At 37.7% G+C, this 24407-nt stretch overlaps 1 protein-coding gene across 1 annotated transcript in view; it reads right to left on the bottom strand.

Annotated features, from left to right (window-relative positions):
- Positions 1-358: 358 nt before the first annotated feature.
- The window catches only part of egg (SET domain bifurcated histone lysine methyltransferase eggless), a 40391-nt gene continuing 16342 nt past the window's right edge, over positions 359-24407 (bottom strand). The window contains exons 13-31 of the mRNA XM_088259986.1: positions 22999-23106; positions 21697-21786; positions 19408-19539; positions 18771-18915; positions 17662-17767; positions 17200-17399; positions 16362-16570; positions 13746-13862; positions 12911-13066; positions 12291-12436; positions 10930-11125; positions 9337-9504; positions 8448-8584; positions 7009-7072; positions 6766-6879; positions 5883-5987; positions 4925-5052; positions 3472-3683; positions 359-1803 (exon numbers count right to left, since the gene is read on the bottom strand). Of these exons, the coding sequence (XP_088116112.1) occupies positions 1442-1803; positions 3472-3683; positions 4925-5052; positions 5883-5987; positions 6766-6879; positions 7009-7072; positions 8448-8584; positions 9337-9504; positions 10930-11125; positions 12291-12436; positions 12911-13066; positions 13746-13862; positions 16362-16570; positions 17200-17399; positions 17662-17767; positions 18771-18915; positions 19408-19539; positions 21697-21786; positions 22999-23106 (2895 nt within the window). The 3' untranslated portion in view covers positions 359-1441. The remainder of the gene's footprint in view (positions 1804-3471; positions 3684-4924; positions 5053-5882; positions 5988-6765; positions 6880-7008; positions 7073-8447; positions 8585-9336; positions 9505-10929; positions 11126-12290; positions 12437-12910; positions 13067-13745; positions 13863-16361; positions 16571-17199; positions 17400-17661; positions 17768-18770; positions 18916-19407; positions 19540-21696; positions 21787-22998; positions 23107-24407) is intronic.

The raw sequence follows: 24407 nt of genomic DNA, 5'->3' as shown, positions 1-24407 counted from the left end.
TTTCTCCATTTGAAAAATATTTAGTTTATTTAAAAAAACTAATTAAACAAACAACACTTTCTGCCCTGTAGCGGGTAAATATTCCGCGAAAAATATGCTGCTTTTGCTGAGATATAGTACATATTCTAAGCATTCCGAAAACATGCACTACTGAAAATTGCCGATTTTTGATATTTGACGTTGTTGAAAGGAGTGAGCGATTTGTCACATGGAGAGGTAAACCATTTCTGTCTGGAAGTTATGCAGGAATTACTGAAATATGATGTGTAATGTGGGGGATGGAGGGAGTCCTCTCCTGAGTGATACACCATTATCGGAAAGGAACATGAAGTTTCTACTTGCAAAAATAAAAATAAAATTCTTTATCAGTATTTTTATTGGCATTATTATCTCAAATTGTCTATTTCAAATAACAATAAAAACAACACAAAAATAAAATACAGTTTATAATTACAATTTTTTTAAATACATCACAACATAAAAGATCCTTATATAAAATATTGCTAATCAGAATACATATATGTACAAAAATTTACTAAGATTCCTTGGTGTCTCAACAAAGACGAATTATCTTTTACACAAAGGGATTTATATCTAGTATAATGGAATGGTTATGTGGAAGTCTGGGCATAAACAGTGCCTTTGATCTGTCATTGGCCGTTTTAGGCGATTAGTTTATAACATTCACCATCCTATTTGTATAAAAGATACTGCATCTCTGTTGAAACATATTGATAGAGCTAAAATCACTCGTAAAAAAGGCAACGTATTACATAAACATGTTAGATCGTTGTTAGACGTTTATCACGGAACTCAACCTAATATCGTCTATTATATTTGTATCCACAAAACAAGGTTTATCTGCAATAGTACTTGGATATCCTTGGACGTCCTCCTCCGTAGTGTAATTAATGGTCAGCACGCTGGGCTACCTTACTGGAGGTCCCGGGTTCGACTCCCAGGAGGGTTCAAATAAAACAAGGGATTTTTTCACTCTAATATTAATTCAATATTACCCTGGACTGGTACCTGAAGCGGAGGGCTGATCACCCTTCCTTCATGTGTTAACGATCAAGGTAACACTGCGCTTATATGATGCAGTGCCCTATGCAACATAAATAGGTATCAAATTGTGGTAGAATGGGTTCGAACCGAGAAACTCTGACTTAAGAGCCCGCGACACTAACCACGGGACCACAACCCGACACAAGATTGTTGTTAGAATTTTGTCACGGAACCTTCAACGGAAACTTCAGATTGTCTCCTATATTTTAATTTTATTTATTTATATAAACATGTACTTCATGTACAAAAAATAAAAATATTGATTGGCAATATCTTCTAACCAACCAAAATATTTGTGTTAGTTCCACAGCGTAAAACGAGGTTTATCCGTACTAGTATTTGGATATTTGTGCATAGTACAAGTGATAGTGGTAGTTTAGAGCAGTCTCCCCCGGCAGTTGGTGGCGCCGCAGCCGCAGTAGAGCGTCTTGTTGGGCACGCTGCCCACATCGTAGTTGTAGTTCCAGGTGAGCTCCGTGCCGGCGCGCACGTGGCTGAGTGTGAAGAAGGCCACCCAGGGGAAGCGCGGGTCGTGCGTGTCCACGAAGACGTTCTGCACGAAGACGTTGGGCGAGCAGGAGTGGTTGAGGTAGCGGCCGAGGTTGCCCTGCACCTTGGCGTCCATGATGTAGCAGGCCTCGTCCCGCCCGAAGAAGGAGCGCACCGAGCGGTGCCGCGGCACGTACTCGTCGTCGTTCAGCCCCTCCGGCGCCGCGAACCGCGACGGCTCTCGCATGCCTGCCGCAAACATCGCACCAATCAATAATTCTTATTAAATATTGCTTTTTTCAATTATTTAAATGAGAAAGATTTGTGTTTTTTTTATTATTATTTACACAAATATTTTTTTATTATTATTTCAATTCACACTGCGTTTATATGATGCAGTGCCCTATGCATCATCGGGGTGCGGATAAGAGTTTGAAGAAGATTAAATAAACATTTTTTTTTTTTAAAGAGAAATATTTGTGTTTTTTATTTATTATTTACACAAATATTTCAATTCATTCTGCGCTTATATGATGCAGTGCCCTATGCATTACAGGGGTGCGGATAAGGGTTTGAAGAAGATGAAGAAGATTAAATAAACATTTTTTGTTTTTTTTAAAGAGAAATATTTGTATTTGTTATTACATATTAACACAAATATTTCAATTTCATACTATTTCTGTGAGCCTAAGCAGCTCATTATTAGATATAGGTATCAAATTGTGGTAGAGTGGGATCGAACTGAGAAACTCTGACTTAACGGACCACAACCCGACACTATTTAGGTAACAGCAGACGTATGCCTGTTGTGCGACAGTACCAAAATGATACAATGGTACAAAATGAAAAGGTATCTGTGATGAGTGTAAGAATTTTCATAAAATAATGATCATTTATTGATTTGGTGTTTAATTTGTAGAACTCCATTTTAATTAGTTTCTTCTTCTTCTTCTTTTTAATGGCTTTTCACCCGTCTTGAGTGTTATAGCCAGCTTTAATTAGTTTGATAATGCCCTAACAAGGCGAAACAATTGTCACAATATTAATTTTTAATGTGTTTTTGTTAATAAAATATAACTTAGTAGACTCAAAAAATCTGTGTTTGATTTAAAATTTATACATAAAATACTGATCATATCATAGTCGTACAGGAGAAAGTGACCAACTACCAAAACGTAAAATGTTCAGGAGGGCCATTTAAGTCACTTTTGCTTGGCAAGAAAATAAACACCAATGCAGTTAGTCATTTTTAACTAGTCAGTATATTATACTTCCAAGTTTGAAATCCTTTGGGATTTTTTCAGGGCAATATTAACCTAGTAAGAGGTTAAATAGTCAATGATCACGTTTTTGTAAAACAATGCACTTGGTCACTTTCTCCGGTATGACTACGAAATATTTCAATTCACACTGCGCTTGTATGATGCAGTGCCCTATGCATCACCGGGGTGCGGATAAGATGAAGAAGATTAAATAAACATTTTTTTTTTAAAGAGAAATATTTGTTTTTGTTATTATTAAAACAAATATTTCAATTTCATACTATTTCTGTGAGTCTAAGCAGCTCATTATTAGAAATAAGTATCAAATTGTGGTAGAGGGGGTTTGAACCGAGAAACTCCGAGGACTTGTGACTTCCATCACGCTAAACTGTCGTAGTCGCTTTCATTTTTTGAAACCGGACTGCCGGACGGTAAAATTCCGGGTAGTGGACAAGCGCCCTAAGAGTTAAAACTATTTTATCTATAGAATCTAAGCAAAAATTTCCTGCTTTACGCCATGGATTGACAAAAATACCACCCGCTAAACGAGTGAATCAAGTAGCAATGCCTAAGGCATTCGGAGCCGCACACCCCTGCTTGTACAAGGTCTTTTAAGCCCCAATATTCAGGAGTCCCTCTATAAGTGCTAACTCACTCTCTTCATCATCGCTGATGGTGATGAACTCGTCCACCACGGGAGCGGGTCCGTCGTTGCTCATCCCGTCCGAGTCCTTGCTCTGGCGGTCGGGCTCAGCGGGAGGGGGTTTCCTGACCTCCGCGGGGGCCACATCCTTGTCTTCCTTGGGGGCCTTCGTCTCTGGTTGAGCGTCCTTGTTCTTCTTCTGGCGCCGGGTGCTTCTCCTCGTACTGGATGTCAAAACAATGATAATATGATGATAAACATGTCATATGCATATATTTTATAATTTTTTTATTATTATTATTATTACTGTTTATGATACATGCTTTATACAATTAACACATTGTTTATGGGAAACGCTTAAAAGCGTCTTTCACATACTGTTGCTAGAAAGCAGGAGATGCTAATAAGCATTCTATTTGCTTACTTTTGGTAGAGAACGAGACGTCAAAAAATATTATAGAGATTAGAATTGGGTTTACGGATGATTGTGATTCCGTTACTAGTTATTAGGGTCGGGGTTGATAAAAAAAAACCACCCGACAATAATGTGTTAATTCTATATTTTGTATATTAAAAGCATTGATAATTTTGTGATATGGTAATATAACACTCTACTTCTCATTCTTCTACAGTCACTATTGCTTGGCAAGAAAATAAACACCAATGCAGTTAGTCACTTTTAACTAGTCAATATATTATACTTCCAAGTTTAAAATCCTTTGGGATTTTTTCAGGGCAATATTAACCTAGTAAGAGGTTAAATAGTCAATGATCACGTTTTTGTAAAACAATGCAATTGTTCACTTTCTCCTGTATGACTACGAAATATTTCAATTCACACTGCGCTTATATTATACAGTGCCCTATGCATCACCGGGATTCAAAGAAGATGAAGAAGATTAAATAAACATTTTTTTTTTAAAAGAGAAATATTTGTTTTTGTTATTATTAACACAAATATTTCAATTTCATACTATTTCTGTGAGCCTAAGGGGCTCATTATTAGAAATAGGTATCGAATTGTGGTAGAGTGGGTTCGAACCGAGAAACTCTGACTCAAGAGTCCGCAACACTAACCACGGGACCACAACCCGACATTCATCGTTTACTTTGTGTAATATCACTTTAAAAAAACACTTGTTTGTGACTACTGGTTTCGGAAAATCATTCCATCATCAGGTCAGTTTTTATACAAATATCAAATCGCAATAATTTTATTTTACTGACCTGATGGTGGTATGATTTTCCGAAACCCATAGTCACAAATAAGTGTTTATAAAAGCGTTATTACACAAAGTAAACGATGAATGATAAGGAGAGTGTTTTTATTTCTCTTTTGAATAAATACTATTGAATACTTTCCGCATTCTTGTGCATTCTCAATAAACCAAATATTGAAGATGCCATATTGGCAATTGAACAGAATCTCATACGCTTAGTTCAATGTAGCGTTTTGTCAACCTACCTTTCCGATTCGTTCTTTCCCTTCTTGACATACGTTCCCGGAGTGAACTCCTCATCGGACTCTCCGTGCGCCCCCACCTTGCCATCCTTGTTGACCGTGGGAGCGCCCTCTGCCTCGGAAGCATCAGACTGGAAACATTGCACAATTTATCATATTTAATTGGTGATCTAGTTTGGTGTTCTTCTTTGTGGGTTACAATCTGTATGAAGGTTGATTTGCTTTTTTCATGGTCTCAGTCTTCCAACTCTATCCTCAGCTCGTCTCTTGAACTCGGCGTACCAGCTACAGCGCATGTCGGAGATAATTTGGTCTATGTAGTTTAAGCGGGTCGTCCTCTGTAGTTTGTACATTCACACATGCCCTCTGTAATGGTAAGAAGCAGGCCTGGGTGTCTTATATTATGGCCTATCCATTTGGCTCGCTGTTGTGTTACTTTATTTAGTAAGCATCTAGACTCCTCAGCCCTGCTTAATACTTCATTGTTCTTTACATGCTCCGGCCAATGAGTCCCTAAAATGCATCTGTAGAATCACATCTCAAAAGCCACCAGCCACCCGGAAACCCAGATTTGTGAACAAGTATTTGGACACATTCAAAATATTGTGAATTGTGGTTTAACTTGCTATTAATGCAAAGCCAATGTGCAGTCATATATACTCCAGTTTAGAACTCAAATAATTAGTGATCAAGGTAATTTCCCTAAAGAACTTGTACACATTACTTTGTCTAAATAACACTAGTATGCAACCCAGACTGCCCTTAGCATCGCTGCTATTCTCCTCTTCCTACCCATTACCCATTCTACATAACTTTTATGTACTTCATCCCTAACATATTCAAATATTCCCCTGGACTGGTGCTTGAAGTGCAGGACTGATCACCTTACCTTCGTGTAAGTAATGATAACTTGCATCAATTTGGTGCAGTGTCAAGTGAGAAGAAGAAATAGAAGACAAACCTCTGACATTTCCGGCACGTCAGATTCGTAGTTCTCCTTCAGCTTCTCCACCACTTCGATATAGTCCAGCTCCGCTAAGTATTCATCCCCCTCCAGTACACCGTCCTGAAAATTTCATTATTAGCATGTAGTACTGCAGGGGTAGGCAGAGAGGATGGAACGCCACACTCTTGTATCTTGACATACACTCTTAGCATCCTTCACTTTCGTACATGCCCTCCAATAATGTAGACTTTTAACATTACCAGATTTTAGGTTCTGATTGATCTGGTTGTGCCAAGTCTTTTTTGGCGTTCTGTTCCCCGTTCACATTTACCAAATATACTTTCTTGGTCATTCTCTTGTTATCCCTTCGCTACACGTGTCCACAAAGATCTTTTCAATTATTTTTAATTTAAGTTTTACTCGGTAAATACCAATTTTTCTTCAAATCCATCGCAACATGCGTTTCGATGCATTCCTTTTCATTTTCAAACACAAAAATGATGCGGAATGCACCTAAACACATGTCACAATAGTTAAGAAAAAGTGGTATTTACCAAGTAAAAGTTAAAATATTACCACAAAGTCACTGCCGAATCAATCAATAAAACTTTTCAACTATCCCATATTCAGCCTTACATTCCTTTTATTAAAAAGGAACTTTTACCAAAACTTTACAACAATATTTTTCACAATTCTAATAGATTTTTTTAATCAATATTTGGCATTTTATTTTCTTTCCATAAATTTTGGAATGTTAAAAAAAATAATAAAACTCAAATAATAGAATACTGATATCTTCATTTTTAATTCTGTCATACGATTACCTTGTAAAAATTGGTTTCATACATTTTTTTATTTGCAAACTCAACATAAAGTTGTCATGTTTGTTTATGCTTACCACATTAGCGACAGCGTCGGTGAGCAGGTTGCCGGCGTAGATACAAATAAAAGTTCCTCTCGACACATCGTTCAGAGCCCTGATGCCCCAGCCCCGATTGTACGTCTTGAACACCTGTAGGGTGAGGAATACCATCCCTTGTTAGTAGAAAATCATCAGTTTTGCTGATACAAATGATAGTAAAATTCATTTGTGTCGGCATCTAATGTATTTCAACAGATATGTTTTATTTGATATGGTTACCTGCAATTTCAACTGAAGGGGATGTTGAACAACACGGTTCAAACAGGTGGCCGCACATTTACACCTGAAATAATAGATTTATGACAATATTTTACTATGGTGGAATTCAGAATTTAAAATTTATTTTTACAAGTTAAGAAGTTAAGTTACAAGGTGGTTAACCCTTTGAGGACAGAATAAAAAATATTTTACTAAACACATTTTTACAACATTTTGAGTGTGTCCAAATACTTGTTCAATCTGGATTATCTCCAATTACAGGAGTTATTTTCATATTATTTTTTGACATCTCATCAAAGATGAAGAAGAATATGGAAGTCTGGGCATTTACAGGGCTGACGACCGTCATAGGCTGGTTTAAGTGATCACTTTACACACGTGTAACATTCACCAATTCTACCCATTATTGACAACCACACTACTCAAATTCTTGGAAGTTCTATATATATGAACCAATTTAGAAACCTTGTTCATGAATCACTAGAACTTCACTAGAGACATCTATTGGTGAGACGTAAAGAAGCTTTTTATTAAGCAGAAACTCTTATATTAGTATGTGAGATCCGAATCCTGGATTATAATCACCCACATAAGAAACGCCAGAAAATACCATTTTCATTTTTATTATTAAATGCCCATTAAATTATTTATTAGTAAATGCCCAGACTTCCATATTCTTCTTCATCTTTGATGAGATGTCAAAAAATAAACACATTTTTATTTCTAGAAATTATTTACAAATAAGTGTAAGCGGAAACAAAATTTTACTGAAAATAGTGCACACAGATTGATACAATATTTATCCCTCAACAAAATTAAGAATACACAGTGTGTGCCTGGTGGTTAGCAACAAAGACTATATTTTATAAAGTAAAAATAAAATCATTTATTCTTGAAAATATGAGGTAATATATAACACTGCTTATTTTTAGTATTATTATGACTACAACTCACTCGTCATTTTGTTTATTTCGTTCAATAACCTCACGAAATTGATAAACTTAGATACAGATAACCTATAAATATCTCGACATATGCACATCGCCACAATAAATAGTCTGAAATAAGCTCCAAGACAATGATACCAACATGAAATCTATACGAGCACTATTTCTGTTACATAGGCAACCATACTTCACTATGGTTTTAACTAGAAACCTGTGGGCACTTAGACAATTTATTTTAAATTTGTGGTTAGCAGCAGTAACCAGTTGTCCTGAAAGGGTTAAGAGACAAGAGTTTGCATCAAAACCAATTGTCACAGAGACATTTCGTGAACAAAGCATAGAGAAAGTAAACAAATTATGGAATTTACCCTATTTTCTAATTATTATCGTTGAAAATTTTACCAAGTGTAACGAAAGAGCCTGCAGTATGAATATCTAAAAGGGAGTATACCGTGTGTACCTTTTACACCGAGTAAGCTGATTGATACGCACCGTGAGTTGCATTCGTAGATGCCAGTGGGTACCGGGTCCAGCAGTCTCTTGTACTGGTAGCCGACTTTGTCCATCTGAGAGCAGATCAGGTTGGCTCCTTCCAAGGTGAGTTGCCAGCACTGGCAGCGAGTCCTGTCCTGCATCATCAAACATAATGAGTCCTCGACGCCACGTTGCAGTGTCATGATTGGCTCATACCTGGGACCCAATGGTCTTCTTCTTCTTCTCTAGCCTTCTGTACTCCACTGCTGGATATAGGCCTCTTCTTAAGTTGCTGCTTGCAGCCAATATCTACCCCTCACAGCGGCTATGTATTCGGACCATCTTTTATGAGGTCTTCCGACGCCTCTTGAAGTCACCATTTCAAAATTTTAGGGGTCCACCTTGTGGACTCAATGGTGCATATTGTTTATTACAATATTGCATATTTTACTTACTTACTTATAACCCTTATTCGCACCCAATAGTGCATAGGGCACTGCATCGAATTGACGGAGTGTTATCTTGATCATTACTTACATGAAGGAAAGGTGATCACTCTTGCGCTTCAGGAACCAGTCCAGGGTAATATTAAATAAATATTACAGTGTAAAATTACTAATATTTATTTTCACCCCCCCTGGGAATCGAACCCGGGACCTCCAGCACGGTAGCTAAACACGCTGACCATTACACCACGGAGGTGGACAACTGCATATTTATGCAACTATAAAATCAATGAAAATAAGGTATAATAACAAAGGGATTAGGACCGGATGAGGATTAAGGGGGTTTATATTTGTATTGTAAAAAATATCGTGATTCTCGAGAAAATAAGTTCCGCCATATTCGGTGATAAGTGAATTGCACTTTGGTCAGCGCCATACATATGGTAGGGAAGGGGACTCACCTGGCAGTCGTCGGTGCAGTCGCAGCCGCAGAGGAACTCCTCGTCCAGGTTGAGGTTGACGCCCTGCGTGGGCATGCGCCGCACGCTGTACGTGCTGAACTCGGGGAGGGAGTTGTCGAAGTAGTTGACGCACGGCACGGGAACGGCTTCCACTCCATGGGACAGGTCCTACGGAACAAAATAACAGACATACAGCTTTTAAGAGACTAAATACGTTTAAGGTGGAGACTGACCGGAGCATTTCGTCGTAACATAACGTCCTAACATCGCTCGCGGTGAGCGTCACCGAGCATCCGAAACTATGGATGGAGCGCTCGGCTCAGTGTACTGATTGCCTGAATGCTCGCATTTCGTCGTAACGTAACACGTTACGATGAAATACTCCGGTCAGTCTCCACCTTTATAGGATAAATATTAGAAATGTAATCTGTGCCAGCAAAAAGGCACACTAAATGAAAGAGCGCTAAGTGGGGTCAATTTTTCACATACAGTATTTGAAATACTTTCGCCTTTTTCCTGATTCTTCAAAACACTTTCTTGCATATATGTCTGCCATATTTCTACGCAGTGTTCAATTATTGTTATATAAAAAAACCAATGCGTTTTAAAGGACAAAACAGTATTGTATTACATATGTAAACTTATTGAGAATGCACACACCTTACACACGACCAAAACTGATTGGGAGTCGACACGCCGTACATGAGACGAAATAAATATCAGGAAATCTTCAAGCAAAAGATTTTTGGTTCCTTGGTTAATTACTGAACCATGCTATGAAAACAGTGTTATAGCGAAACAGCGTAAATAGGGGTGGCGTTAAGCGGGGTATTACTGTACTGGACAATATGTCAAGATTTGAAAACATTACAAAAAAAACACTTAAATATGGAAAAAAAAATTTCATCAATTTATTCGAAATTATACTATTTTGAGAAATAAAAAGACTTTGTTTTATTAACCAACTAGTTTCATTTCAACAGGTTGTTGCCGAAACTAGTTGGTTAATAAAAACGTGAGTGGATCAAAACACATAGTCTTTTTATTTCTCAAAATAGTATATTAATATAATCCACAAAGTTAATGATTTCAATATTCAAAACATAATTTGAAATCGTTCATAATTTATTTTACGTATAGTGTGAAACCTGGATTCTACGTCCCCAGGTTTAAAATTTTCCCACCAATTGCGTGTAATTATTTTAGTCCCGATATATTTTCGTACATTTATTACTTGCATTTACATTTTTTTTCTCAATTCATGTCAAAAATATCTTGTCGTACGATTTTTTACTCGATCTATAACGCTTCTTTATTTTACATTATTCTCAATCCTTGCTTGCGTGTAGATTTTAAATTTTTGTTTGTTTTATTTTTTAAGTGGTTACAATTTTCACAAAAAAATGGAATTCACAATTTTTTTTTCAATACCCCCAATTTAAACGTTCTCTCCATTTAGCTTTCTGTATGCAAAAGTCTCATCCACATAATTTTCACAAAAAATAAATTAAATTTAAGTGATTTTTTCTTCAATTGCATTTACATTTTCCTCTAAAAAGTGTAAAATAGGGGTACTTTATATCTGGTTCTTACCCTCTTGCTGACAAAGCACTTGGTGGGCACGAACTCGGCCAGGCAGTGCACGCGGTGGTCGAAGTCGAACAGGTCCACGCTCATCTGGGAGGCGGTGAGGCGCAGGTACAGGTGCAGCTCCTGCGCCCCCCGCAGCCGGCGCCCGCACGGCGCGCGGTACGCGATGGTGCGCTTGCCCCCGTACTTGAGGATCAGCCTGCACAGTGCATTGCCATTATTATTATTGACTAACTAACATTACACCGCTTAAACAGAGAGAATAGATCGTAACACCAATCTGTCACTCTAAACAGTCTTCGCCTCTTCCATATTCATGCGTCTCCTCATACATACCCACCGATTATTCCGACCCTAAATATTTAAAATACTTGATCTCCTCGTTTAAATGGAAAATATCGAAACTAAAATTTTCCTCAGTCTTCCTCTTCTTCTATTATATATCTATACAACTACATTTCCCCATAAATTAGTTTTACTGTTCTTAAGTTAACAAAGTGTTGATCCGATATGATGCCCTATGGGTGTGGAGGTGGACGAGAAGAAATACATAATATTGCAAGAGAGAAAAATAATTTATAACTAAATTATAAAAAAAAAAATGTAAAACTGTTTCAATTTCTAATACAGTGGTTTTTGCATATTTTGGGGGTGATGTTATTAGAAAATGTTGCAAATAGTATACCGTCACCAGAGGTACAGATACACATGCTTATGAGCATTCTTAAAACAAGCATGTTCTCTAGCTGTATGTATACATGTAATAAAATACCTAGGTAACTACCTATACATTTTATTAAGTACTTACAAATAGTACCTACATAAAACAGTTCTACCACCAGATGTCACATGCGTCGCACTGAATAAAACAAAAGACATCAGATAGAAAAAATATCATATTCTGAACTGTCAGAATCAGATAGATAGATAGAAAAATATTATAAAGATAAATTAAGAATAAACTTTAATTACAAAGCAACACATTGTTTATTTTATTATTATACTTGCACTTTACATATTATTTACACCCAATTTACGAAGGAAAATATTACCACGTTATATACATTGCTTGAAATGAGCATGCTCGTTCACATACATCAATACTGGCATGCTCATAAGTAAACCTGTTCAGATGCGCTCGAGAGCATGCCCCTTCCACCCCGCGCTGCAGGCAACATGGTCCAAAATCCAACGACTGTTTTTTGTTTATTTTTGAGCATGACCTTATTTCTAGCAAAGTATGCATAACACATGCTACTAAGTAGCAATTGTTCTATAATAACCATGTGTATCTAGACCTTTACATTCACGGCCAGCCATCTGGGTGTCTGAATACATACATATACAAATGATTGAGTACAGACCTCTGCCAGCCGGAGAGGAGGGGGCGCGCCAGCGGGTTGTAGGTGCGCAGGTCCTTGAGCGGCAGCGCTTGCTTGTTGAGGCAGTTCGGCCCGCACGTGTGCGGCACGAGGCGGGCCGGCTTGATGGACACCTTGGGCGAGTAGTACTGCAACGAGAACATGCGCATAACAGGGGGGGAACTTTAGCATCCTAGTACAGGGAATGTCCCTAAAAGAATTATGACTGGACACGCCGGTGGAAGGAGAAAAGTGGGAAGATCCAGACTGAGGTGGGGGGAGATGCAGCGCAGCTTCTCTAGGTGGCAAACTGGAAGTCAACACTACATCCCTCAAGAAACAAATATGTATACAGTAAAACCTCTATATTTCATTCCTCGAATAATCGTTTTCCCGGATATATCGGTTATTTTTTCTACCCCGAACTCATTTCATACAAACAGATCGCTTCAATCGTTTCTCTATCACCATTTTACCGCATTCATCGTTTGAATTATGCTGCATATTTGATATATTTAGACTGGTTTTTTTTGGACACACTCAAAATGTTGTTTAAAATATATTCCATTAGTGCAAGAGAGACATCTACAGTATCTGTTATAATCAAAGTTAGCGGTACTCACCACGACTTTGCTCTTGACCTGGTCAGCGGGCGTGGGAGCTTGCGGACTCCCCGCAGCAGCGCCTGCAGCGTCAGACTTGGCGGTGCTCTTCCGGGCCACCGACCTGATGGGACCCTCATCCTTGTCCTTGGGAGACAGGGGCAAGGAAACTGGCGACTGGAAAACAAAAATTAAGCATTATGAAGCTGACTCAGTTACATAAAAAAATAAAATCATGTTTTCAGGCGGATCTCAAGTATGTGAATATATTCCAGGATTCGGAACTTGCAACCAAATAAAAGTATCTCTGCTTAATAAAAGCTTTCCTCGATCTAACATAGATGGCTGTTGTGAGCTAACATGTACTGTGTCATGATACAGGAGTTATAATTTGAGTAGTGTAGTTTTCAATCATGGGTAGAATGGTGAATGTTGCACGAGCGTAAAGTGATCACTTAACCAGCCTATGACAGATCATAAGCCTTGCAAATACCCTGACTTCCATATTCTTCTTAATCTATGTTGAGATTTCAAAAAATGTAAGATGACTCTTAAGTGGAGAAACCCAGATTTGCAAACAAGTATTTGAACACACTCAAAATATTGTGCACAAAATAAATGCTCTAAATATTGAAAATATTATTTATTCTATTCCCTGATTCAATTTTCTCTCAATATCTATATCCACTTCACTACCCCTTGAAAACATGCCACCTAGATTTGAAAATTCTTACACTCATTCCAGGTACCTACTTTTTCATTTTGTATCATTTTGTATGATGGTATCATTTTGGTGTTGCCGCACATCAGACAAACGTGTAGTGTTACCTAAATAGTAAATAAATAAGCAACTCACCAACTTGGACTCTGCAGTAGTGGAAGGGACGGCTTCGGCATCATCTATGACTTGTATGGGGACTTCCCATTCCGATTGTTCGGGCCTGGAGTACTCTACATAAGGGAAGTTCTTGTTCTGAAACGATAACACGCGTAGTGATTGAATCAAATATTTTGAAAACTTAAAGTTAAACATGGAATAGGTCTAGTCACCAATAACACTTTTGAGAATAGAATAAAATGATATTATTTGATACAGAATCTCCTATATTAACAAAGGTTTTTGTTATATTTATGTAAAAAAATACCTAGGTACCTACCTATACATTTTATTAAGTACTTACAAATAGTACCTACATAAAACAGTTCTACCACCAGATGTCGCATGCGTCGCACAGAATAAAACAAAAGACTTCCGATAGAAAAAATATAATATTGTGAACTGTCGGAATCAGATAGATAGATAGAAACATATTATAAAGATAAATTAAGAATAAACTTTAATTACAAACTTTAATTACAAAGCAACACATTGTTTATTTTATTATTATACACCCACTTAACATATTATTTACACCCAGTTTACAAAGAAAAATATTACCACATTATATTTATAATCACACAAATGAAAACAAATGATATTAACATATTTCAGACAGGTGTTTTTTTTTTCGTCGGCTGGCAATGGGATTTGATAATTGTGTTGTGATAAGTTTTTGGTATATAATATTTGTATAAAAACATTAAATAATTCCTTCTTTTCTGCCTTTGAAATGAGGCCGGCGCAGAAGGTAATAATACCCTTCCTGTCCTTAAGCATCAATTGACCAAACGGGTAGAAATATCTTTCCTGTCTTAAGTGTGTTATAAAGTGATCTAACATATGAAGAATTCCCGCCACACGGTATATTGCGAGAGTCAATGTGTGGGCCTGTGGACGATCTCTCACTGTCCTGTGCTCAAGAAAATTAGACACCAAATGATGAATAGTGTTATTTTTTGACATCTCATCAAAGATAAAGAAGAATATGGAAGTCTGGGCATTTACGGGGCTGACGACCGTCATCGGCTAGTTTAAGTGATCACTTTACACACGTGTAACATTCACCAATTCTACCCATTATTGACAACCACACTACTCAAATTCTTGGAAGTTCTATATATATGAACCAATTTAGAAACCTTGTTCTTGAATCACTAGAACTTTACTAGAGACATCTATTGGTGAGATGTAAAGAAGCTTTTTACTAAGCAGAAACTCTTTTATTAGTATGTGAGGTCCGAAGACTTCATATTTATATTATGTTCTTCTTCATCTTTGATGAGATGTCAAAAAATAATATGAAAATAACTCCTGTAATTGGAGATAATCCAGATTTTGTGAACAAGTATTTGGACACACTCAAAATGTTGTAAATGAATAGTGTTGTCGAACGATGCTTATCGACCATGATACTTTCAACAATAAGTAAGTCAATACAACTGAACGACTTTCAATGTACAGCGTCACTATTTCAGCGCGTTGTTTCGGCGTGAACCGATTCACGGTTAAAATTGTACTAAATTAACGTTTTAAAAACATGTTTACTCAGGTCAATCGGTTGAAAAATGTCAAAGCTATATAATGTTTACATACTGACCTAAAAAATAGCACACCCTGTATTTTTTCTGAATTTTTTTTTATAAGAAATAACCCGCAAAGCCTCTACTTTTAGAGGCTTGTCTGCATGTAGGATGGTAAGGATAGGAAGGTAAATGCAAAAAATATGTCACTCACACCCAGATCAATTGATAATAAATCTTTCTTGAATTTATTTAGCAATTGGCGGGTATCGAACATGCGACGCCAGTTTCACCGTCGACTTTACAAAAAAAAATTGACAACGTTGCAAATTGCCTCGATGTTTCATTTTGACAGTTGTTATACTTGATTAACCTTCCCCTCCCGGTGATATGTATTTACTACAACTAACTAACCATCACGCCGCTTCCCCGCAGGGGTAGGCAGAGAGAATAGAGCGCCACACCACTCTGTCCTTGCAAACATTCTTCGCCTCTTCCACGTTCATGCATCTCCTCATACATACCCGCCGATTGTTACGACTCCTAACCTGACCACTTTTAAGTATTTGGCATACCTGATCGTGCCATGGTCGTACCTGATCGTACTACAACTCGACTTTAAAAATTAGAATATCAATATGAAATATAATAGATTCGGGCTGAGAATTTTTTTATTCCTCTTACGTATTCCTTTTACGTGTTATATGAAAGTATTATAAAATAAAGTTATTAATTTGCAGCAACGGAAAAAAATCGGGGATAGAATCGCCAATACACAAACATTTTTCAAAGTTTGCATGCGTGCCGCACTTTACGTATCCGCGCATGCGGCTTTATACTGTTTCTGACAATCTCATTTTAGTTGCTCACAAGTTTTCATTCAGGGTGGTCGTGTCGCTACGCTAGCTATGGTGGCTACGGCGATGTATTTTTTTCTCTTTTTTAAAAATTGATACATTTCAACTTCAACTATGGCCAATAAAAGCAACATTTAGGAATATTTACGTTTTTCCCGTTTCAAAATACATATCACCAAGTTTTTAGCACCGTAGGGAAGGGTTAATAAAGGTACCTTGGTCAAGTTGGTGGTGGCGTAGGAGGCGCGGTGGCGGCCGGGCCCGCGCCGGTCGGCCGCCTGCAGCTCCAGGAAGAGCGGCTCCAGGCGCGTGCTGCCGCGGTAGATCCACTCCTCGCGCGTCACCGGCGCGCCGTGGCTCTCCGAGAACTTCACCAGCACCAGCGACCCGTCCACGGCCATCACGTTCGCGAACCAAAACTTGCCTGGAACCCGCACCGTCCCCAATGTTACTCATGAGGAAATCTGACACCCATCGACAGCGGTGACAATATTGTCCTTTAAGCAGTTCAGCTATGGTTCAGTACTTTTTATGGCTATCGGGCCAGATCTGGGATGCTATTAGGTGAGTTCGAACTTAATTATAATATTTTCCCCAATTCATTCACAGTGAAGCGCCCTTGAGGTATTATTTTACAAAAATGGTGCTATATAAGTTATCCAAATTTATTATTATTATTATTATTATTATTACTATGTATATACTGATTCCCCCTTGAGAATCGAACTCGGGACCTCCAGCACGCTCTAATTTTTCACTCTAATATTTATTCTTTACTACCCTGGACTGTACCTGAAGCGGAGGGCTGATCACCTTTCCTTCATGTGTTAACGATCAAGATGATGCATGCAGACACTCTGTCAATATAACGCAGAGCTCTATGCTCTATGCTCTTGAGTGTGGATATATTTGATCATAGAGAGAATCTCACCATATACGGCCTGTGTGGAGTGGCCCGCCTCCGACCTAACCATGGGCTGGTTGGAGTAGCCCTCCAGGCACTTGTGCACAAAGTTGCCTCGTTTATACATTTGGTCACACAGAAAGTCTCACCATTGTATTCGGCCCGTATGGAGTGGCCCGCCTCGACCCTGACCATGGGCTGGTTGGGGTAGCCCTGCAGGTACTTGCGCACGAAGCTGCGGGAGTCGGGGTGGATGTCCTCCCACACGCGCACGGAGCGCTCGCACACTAGCAGCACGTCCTTGTGCGTCACGTAGCGGGCGTACCCGTCGTCCGAGAACACCAGGTATCTGCAATCACAAATATCAAAAAATTTAAGGCAATTTTGCGGGTGCATGATCATTGGCCAAAAACACTTTCTTCTTTCACAACTCGGGATTATTGACCAGAAATCGCTTTCACCACTCTGGATTATTGGCCAAAAACTGGTATCACCACTCAGGATTATTGGCCAGAAACTGGTTTTACCACTCAGGATTATTGCTTGGCTGAGAGATAGCATTCCGACTGCATTCAGTCTACTGATTTGTATCACTGGTGAAATAGAAGTACCGATATCTGTTGGTCCTCAGAGGCACTTCTGCGATGACTCCGGAGTAGTAGGCCGACTTGTTGTTCCCTTGCTTCTGGTTTGTGAACAGGAAGATGACCCTGGTTCCTGCAAATCAAACATAACTTGCTCTTCAACGTGTAGATGTTACATAACAATAGATTTTTTTTTGATAACCAAAATTCTACAATTATTACATGTGATAAATATTTTATGTAGTTGTAAGTGTATGGTGATGACGTGTAGTATTGTTTGTCCTGACGAAGAGACGGGTACGTCTCAAAACCGGTAGACATAAAAATCTCAGTGAGTGGTTATATACATATTAACATTACTACATTACTAGCATTTTTGTAAAAAAATATAAAAGGAGTGATTTTTACTGTAACAATAGTTTCCTGTCTTGAGACACCTGATGTGTGTTGAGGGTTAAAATCCAGTGTTTGGTACAATCAAATCCGATTGGAAATTGCATTCTATTCATGACAAATGTCTAGTGCAAAAATATCATTTTGTTCTCTCAATGCGTCAAAGATTGACAGCCGTCATGCATAACATATGAAAAATGACAGCTGAAAAGCTGATACTGAATGACAGTACAAGAATGCGTTTGCAAGTACATATATGGTTATGTTAAAACTTAAACTTTGATAGAGATTCATAGTGCTATGTGTGGTCTATATTGCTATATGGCTCTGAGACATGGACCCTAAAGTTAGATACAATAAACCGGATTGCAGCGTTTGAAATGTGGCTTCACCGCACAATGCTGTATATTCCCTGGGTGGATAGGGTCACAAATGAAGAAGTTTTCAGAAGAGCTGGATCACACAGAGAACTCTTGTCCAATATCAAGGTTCAGAAGATGTCGTATCTGGGTCGCGTCTTTCGTGCAGAAAAATATTACATTCTGCAAATTATAATGATGGGAAAAATAGAAAGACTATAAGGATCTGGCAGAAAGCGAACATCATGGCTTCGCAACATTCGCAACTGGACCGGAATAAGAGAGTTGTTCCGGATGGCGCAGGACCTTGCCAGAGTGATCGCCAGCATTGGGGGGACCTGACAAGGCACATGAAGTAGAAGACCGAGAGGGCATTATACTAACCGACAGTGTACCGCACGTTGACGGGCTCTGGGTACGCCAGCTGCCGCCCGGTGACTTGCTTCACGGCGAACTTCTCTTCTGTAGCCGCCACCACCGTGAAGCGAACCCGCACCAGGGTGAATTCGCAGTGGGTGCCGTTGGCCAACTGGAAAACAAGAACCATGCATCAAAATACTCGGCATATAGTGGATCAGACAATTTCTTGCATTTAGTGAACTTGACATAATGTGAAAAAAAATATTCTTCTAACAGTTAGAACAGTATTTCTCGAAGTGGGCGATAATGCCTCCTTGTGGGCGTTCTAGAAGACTTTTACAGAGAAAAAGAAGCCTAAAGAGACAGATAGAAGTGCTAAGAAGTAAGATATATATATTTATTCCTTCCCTCTTTCTATGATGGGACATTCTGGCGATTTTATTTTCCCTTTGACGAGAAATTTTTATAGGGTTAGACTAAAAAAAAGGACAGACCGGACCAAAAAAGGGCCAGACTAAAAAAGTTTGGGAACCTGTGAGTTAGAAGAACCGTTTTAATTCATTTTTTCAAACTGTTTTTTTTTCAAAAATACCTTTCTGCGATTAAAAAAATATGCTGAATCGCTTAAAAGGACATACTCTATATGATCAATTGAACTTACCAGAGTTCCTTTTGGTAGGACATTGAGTATTTTGGCGGCACACCACGCCCCGAAGATGGACTGTTTCACCGCAAATACGGAGTCCCCCACTTTGAGAGGCCGGTCGGGCAAGGGGCCCATTGGAGGCAATTCCTGAAAGTGAATTGTAATTAAATTAAAGCAGAGTTAACACTCCAAACCTGTTCCGGGATATTAACTAACTAACTAACTAACTAACCATTACGCCGCTTCCCCGCAGGGGTAGGCAGAGAGAATAGAACGCCACACCACTCTTTCTTTGTAAACATTCTTCGCTTCTTCCACGTTCATGCATCTCCTCATACATACCCGCCGATTATTACGACTCCTCACCTGACCACTTTCAAGTATTTGGCATACCTGATCGTGCCATGTTTTTCTTGGTCTTCCTCTGCTTCTTTTCCCAATTACATTTGCCTAATAAATTTGTTTTACCGTTCTTTCCTCGCTCATTCGTTCTACAAACCATCTCAGCACACCTTTCTTAATTTTATCGATAATGCTTATCTCAGCTTTGCCCTCCTTTCTTATTTCACTATTCGAACATCTATCATACATCGTTTTGTCGCACATTCTTCTGAGAGATCTCATTTCGACTGCATTCAGTCTACTTTCATCCTTCTTTTGCCAACTCCATGTTGCCAACTCCGGGATATTAAATTCCTGGCAAAAGGCAAACCAATATCGGTCATTGTTTAAGTTAGCGATGTTCTTTAATAGAATGGAGTCCAATTCCAACCACTTTTTACCACATCAAATACTTTGTAATATTTTATTTATTGTTTCGGCATTCACTTTGTGGTAATACATGACGACATTGTAAAAGAAAAACACTTGTTTTTTTACCACTTGAGTTTTAGTCTGCCTCCATAGTGTAATGGTCAGCACGCTCGGCTACCGTTCTGGAGGTCCCGGGTTTGATTCCCAGGGGGGGTTAAATAAATTTAAGTGATTTTTTCACTCTAATGTTTATTCAATATTACCCTGGACTGGTACCTGGAGCGGAGGGCTGATCACCTTTTCTTCATTTGTTACGATCAAGATAACACTGCGTTTATATGATGCAGTGCCCTATGCACCATTGGGGTGCGGATAAGGGTTTGAATGAATGAGTTTATTTTATGACGACTAGTTTCAGAAGCTATGCTTCAATCTTTAGGTGTAAATGTAAACTAAGTTTATTTTTTGACATCTCATCAAAGATGAAGAAGAATATGGAAGTCTGGGCATTTACGGGGCTTACGACCATCATAGGCTGGTTTAAGTGATCACTTTACACACGTGTAACATTCACCAATTCTACCCATTATTGACAACCACACTACTCAAATTCTTGGAAGTTCTATATATATATGAACCAATTTAGAAACCTTGTTCATGAATCACTAGAACTTCACTAGAGACATCTATTGGTGAGATGTAAAGAAGCTTTTTATTAAGCAGAAACTCTTATATTAGTATGTGAGATCCGAATCCTGGATTATAATCACACACATGAGAAACGCCAGAAAATACCATTTTCATTTTTATTATTAAGCTTATAATTTGACCAGATAATTTATTTACAACATTTTGAGTGTGTCCAAATACTTGTTCACAAAATCTAGATTATCTCCAATTACAGGAGTTATTTTCATATTATTTTTTGACATCTCATCAAAGATGAAGAAGATGATGAAGAGGTTGTCAATAATGGGTAGAATTGGTGAATGTTACACGTGTGTAAAGTGATCACTTAAACCAGCCTATGACGGTCGTAAGCCCCGTAAATGCCCAGACTTCCATATTCTTCTTCATCTTTGATGAGATGTCAAAAAATAATATGAAAATAACTCCTGTAATTGGAGATAATCCAGATTTTGTGAACAAGTATTTGGACACACTCAAAATGTTGTAAACTAAGTTTAAATGTAATCTAGTTTACATTTAGACCTGAAGATAGAAACATAGCTTCCGAAACTAGTTATCATAAAATAAACTCAAATTGTAAAAAAACAAGTGTTTTTCTTTTACAATTTTTTTTGTAATGTTGTCAACCAATTTTTTTAGTGGCAATAAATACTTTCTGCATTGATAGTAAATTAGAGCCGGATGGTTTTTCATTGTGCTAGTACTTACTAATATTACCCTGGACTAGTACCCGAAACGGAGGGCTGATCACCTTTCCTTCATGTGTTAACGATCAAGATAACACTGCATTTATATGATGCAGTGCCCTAAGCACCATTGGGATGCGGATAAGGGTTTGAAGATGAAGAAGTTAGTACTTACAGATTTGTTCTTCAAGGCTGCCGCATCTTGCATAGTCGTATTGAGTTCATCGGATAGAACTGTCGTAGCCATGAGCGAATCTAATTCCTTCTGCAAAAAGATAAATAACATCATGAACACCTTTCCTTCATGTGTAAACGATCAAGATAACACTGCGCTTATATGACGCAGTGCCCTATGCACCATTGGGGTGCAGATAAGGGTTTTATTATTATTATTATATGAACATGGTGGAATGCGCTTACTGTCATTTTTTTAACAACTAGATGATGAAATAAGTCAAATAAAAACATTATTCAACCCTTTGCACAATTTGCCACGGGCAAAAGAAATGGACCTTTGCAAATTTGTGCGTACCTGGTAATAATAGTATAAATAGCTGATCATTTTTAAAATTCTATTTGTATGCAAGAAAGAGTCTTTGCATAATAAAAGCTTTCCCTATTCCAACAGAGATGGCTGTTGTAAACTCACATTTACTACTTTATAAAATAAAACAACTTTGCTTTTAATCACTTTTTTATTGGTGAAAAACTATTGGTTAAAAAGTGGTTAAAAACAAGTTGCTTTATTTCATAAAGTTTTTAAAATGTACCTTATAAAATGTAATTTATAAAGTATCTGCGGAAAACATTCAAGAAATATATCTAGAAGTTCCAAAAATTTAGTAGTGTCAATCATGGGAAGAATTGGCGAATGTTACAAGTGTGTAACGTGATCATTTAACCAAGCCTATGACGGTCATAAGCCCTGTAAATGCTTAGAATTCCATATTCTTCTTCATCTTTGTTGAGATGTCAAATTTGTGAAAAATAACTCCAAAGCAGAGATAATCCAGATTTATGAACAAGTATTTGAACACACTCAAAAAGTTGTAGGTTTTATTTTAGTAAAAAAAATTACTTATGAGATCACCCATATCAATAAAATCCATTACTTAACCCTTACTGGTCCAATGTGGAATCTCATGGAGGTCCCATGTCGGATGTTATTCGACATTTTTTTATCATTAGTATTATGTATTTATTTAAACTTCAAGCTTACATTTTTGTCACTCGTATATATTACAACAGTATGTGGAGCAGAGGGCAAAAGATTTTTTTCCAATTGGAATGTAACTGTCTACCTAGATTTTTTATTTAATTTTGGGGGACCGGAAAGGGTTAAAGTGAATCGATATACATATAATTGATAAACGATGCAAATTCCACTGTATAAACAAAAAATCTATGTATGTATACAGTATTACTGATTCATGTTATATAACTTATGACACATAAAGAATAACAAATTTGGACTGACCATAAGTGAGGATGTTTCGATAGCCTGCTTCTTGGGAGTCTTATCCTCGGTGGTTACATTGGTGGGCTTTTTGACGCGGGTCGACCTACGCTCGACCATGAGGAATTTCTGGAAACACAACAACTCTCTCCAATACAAGTGTCTCTTTGGTGACTAAAAGTGCCCAAAAATGCCAAATATGTATGACTATAATTTTATACGGAAAAAAAGGGTTCCCAACAATCAAGGTAAATTCATATCCAATGTTACAAAAAACTAATGAATAAACAATTCCAGTACCACAGTGTCCTGCAAATGCCCTTGCAATGGTGACAGAAACGTCAGTAAGAGGCAATATTGGTAGGTCCTAGGTATATCGTCCACTCCTTTCAACAACGTCATATATCAAAAATCTTCTATTTTTAGTTGTGCGTGTTTTCGGAATGCCCAGAAAATGAACTTAATATTTACCCGCTACAGGGCAGAAAGAGTTGTTTTTGCATTTTGAAGAAAAGGTATAGTTTAATTTTTTTTATTTTTCAAATGGAGAAAAAATACTCAGATTTTACCTAAAAAGATCTGTCGCACAGTAAAAAGTTCAATAAGTGGCTTGATATATATTTTTAATGGATTTTAATATATTTTTAAACTTTAAAAACGATCTCCTGAAAAATCAAGTTTTTTTATATACATGACGTTGTTGAAATGAGTGAGCGATATGTGATAATATTATACAATGATATAATTATATTCAGTTTTTTGTCTTCCTCAAAATGTCGTGCTGGAGATTTCAGAAGCGAATTAACAATAAAAATAATTTCATTAGTTGATCCGACAGTCACTTTGCAATAATATCTATCCATTTTTAATTTAAATTTTCCGCCTCCGTAGTGTAATGGTCAGCACGCTCGGCTACCGTTCTGGAGGTCCCGGGTTCGATTCCCAAGGGGGGGTAAAATAAATATAAGTGATTTTTTCACTGTCATATTTATTCAATATTACCCTGGACTGGTACCTGAGGCGGAGGGCTGATCACCTTTCCTTCATGTGTAAACCATCAAGATGACACTGCGTTTATATGACGCAGTGCCCTATGCACCATTGGGGTGCGGATAAGGGTTTTATTATTATTATTATTATTTTAATTTAAATTTTACTTGGTGAATACATACCACTATTTCTAAAATCTATTATGTATCATTTCGTACGGTGTTTGAAGATGATGCGGAATGCATTGAAATACGTGTCACAATAGATTTTAAGAAATAGAAGTTTTTACCAAGTAAAATTTAAATAGAAAAAAATCTAAATACATAATACAGTTCCGATATGATGCAGTACCCTATAAACGCTTGGAAATTCCAACGCGGACACCAAGCACGCTATCCACTACACTATGGAAGCAGATAAAAATTATTAGATTAATATTT

This window comes from Brachycentrus maculatus, unplaced genomic scaffold, assembly GCF_059751285.1.
Source record: "Brachycentrus maculatus isolate JH-2025_06_01 unplaced genomic scaffold, ASM5975128v1 h1tg000122l, whole genome shotgun sequence".
Taxonomy (NCBI): Eukaryota; Metazoa; Arthropoda; class Insecta; order Trichoptera; family Brachycentridae; genus Brachycentrus; species Brachycentrus maculatus.
This window is presented reverse-complemented; position numbering and strand designations above follow the sequence as displayed.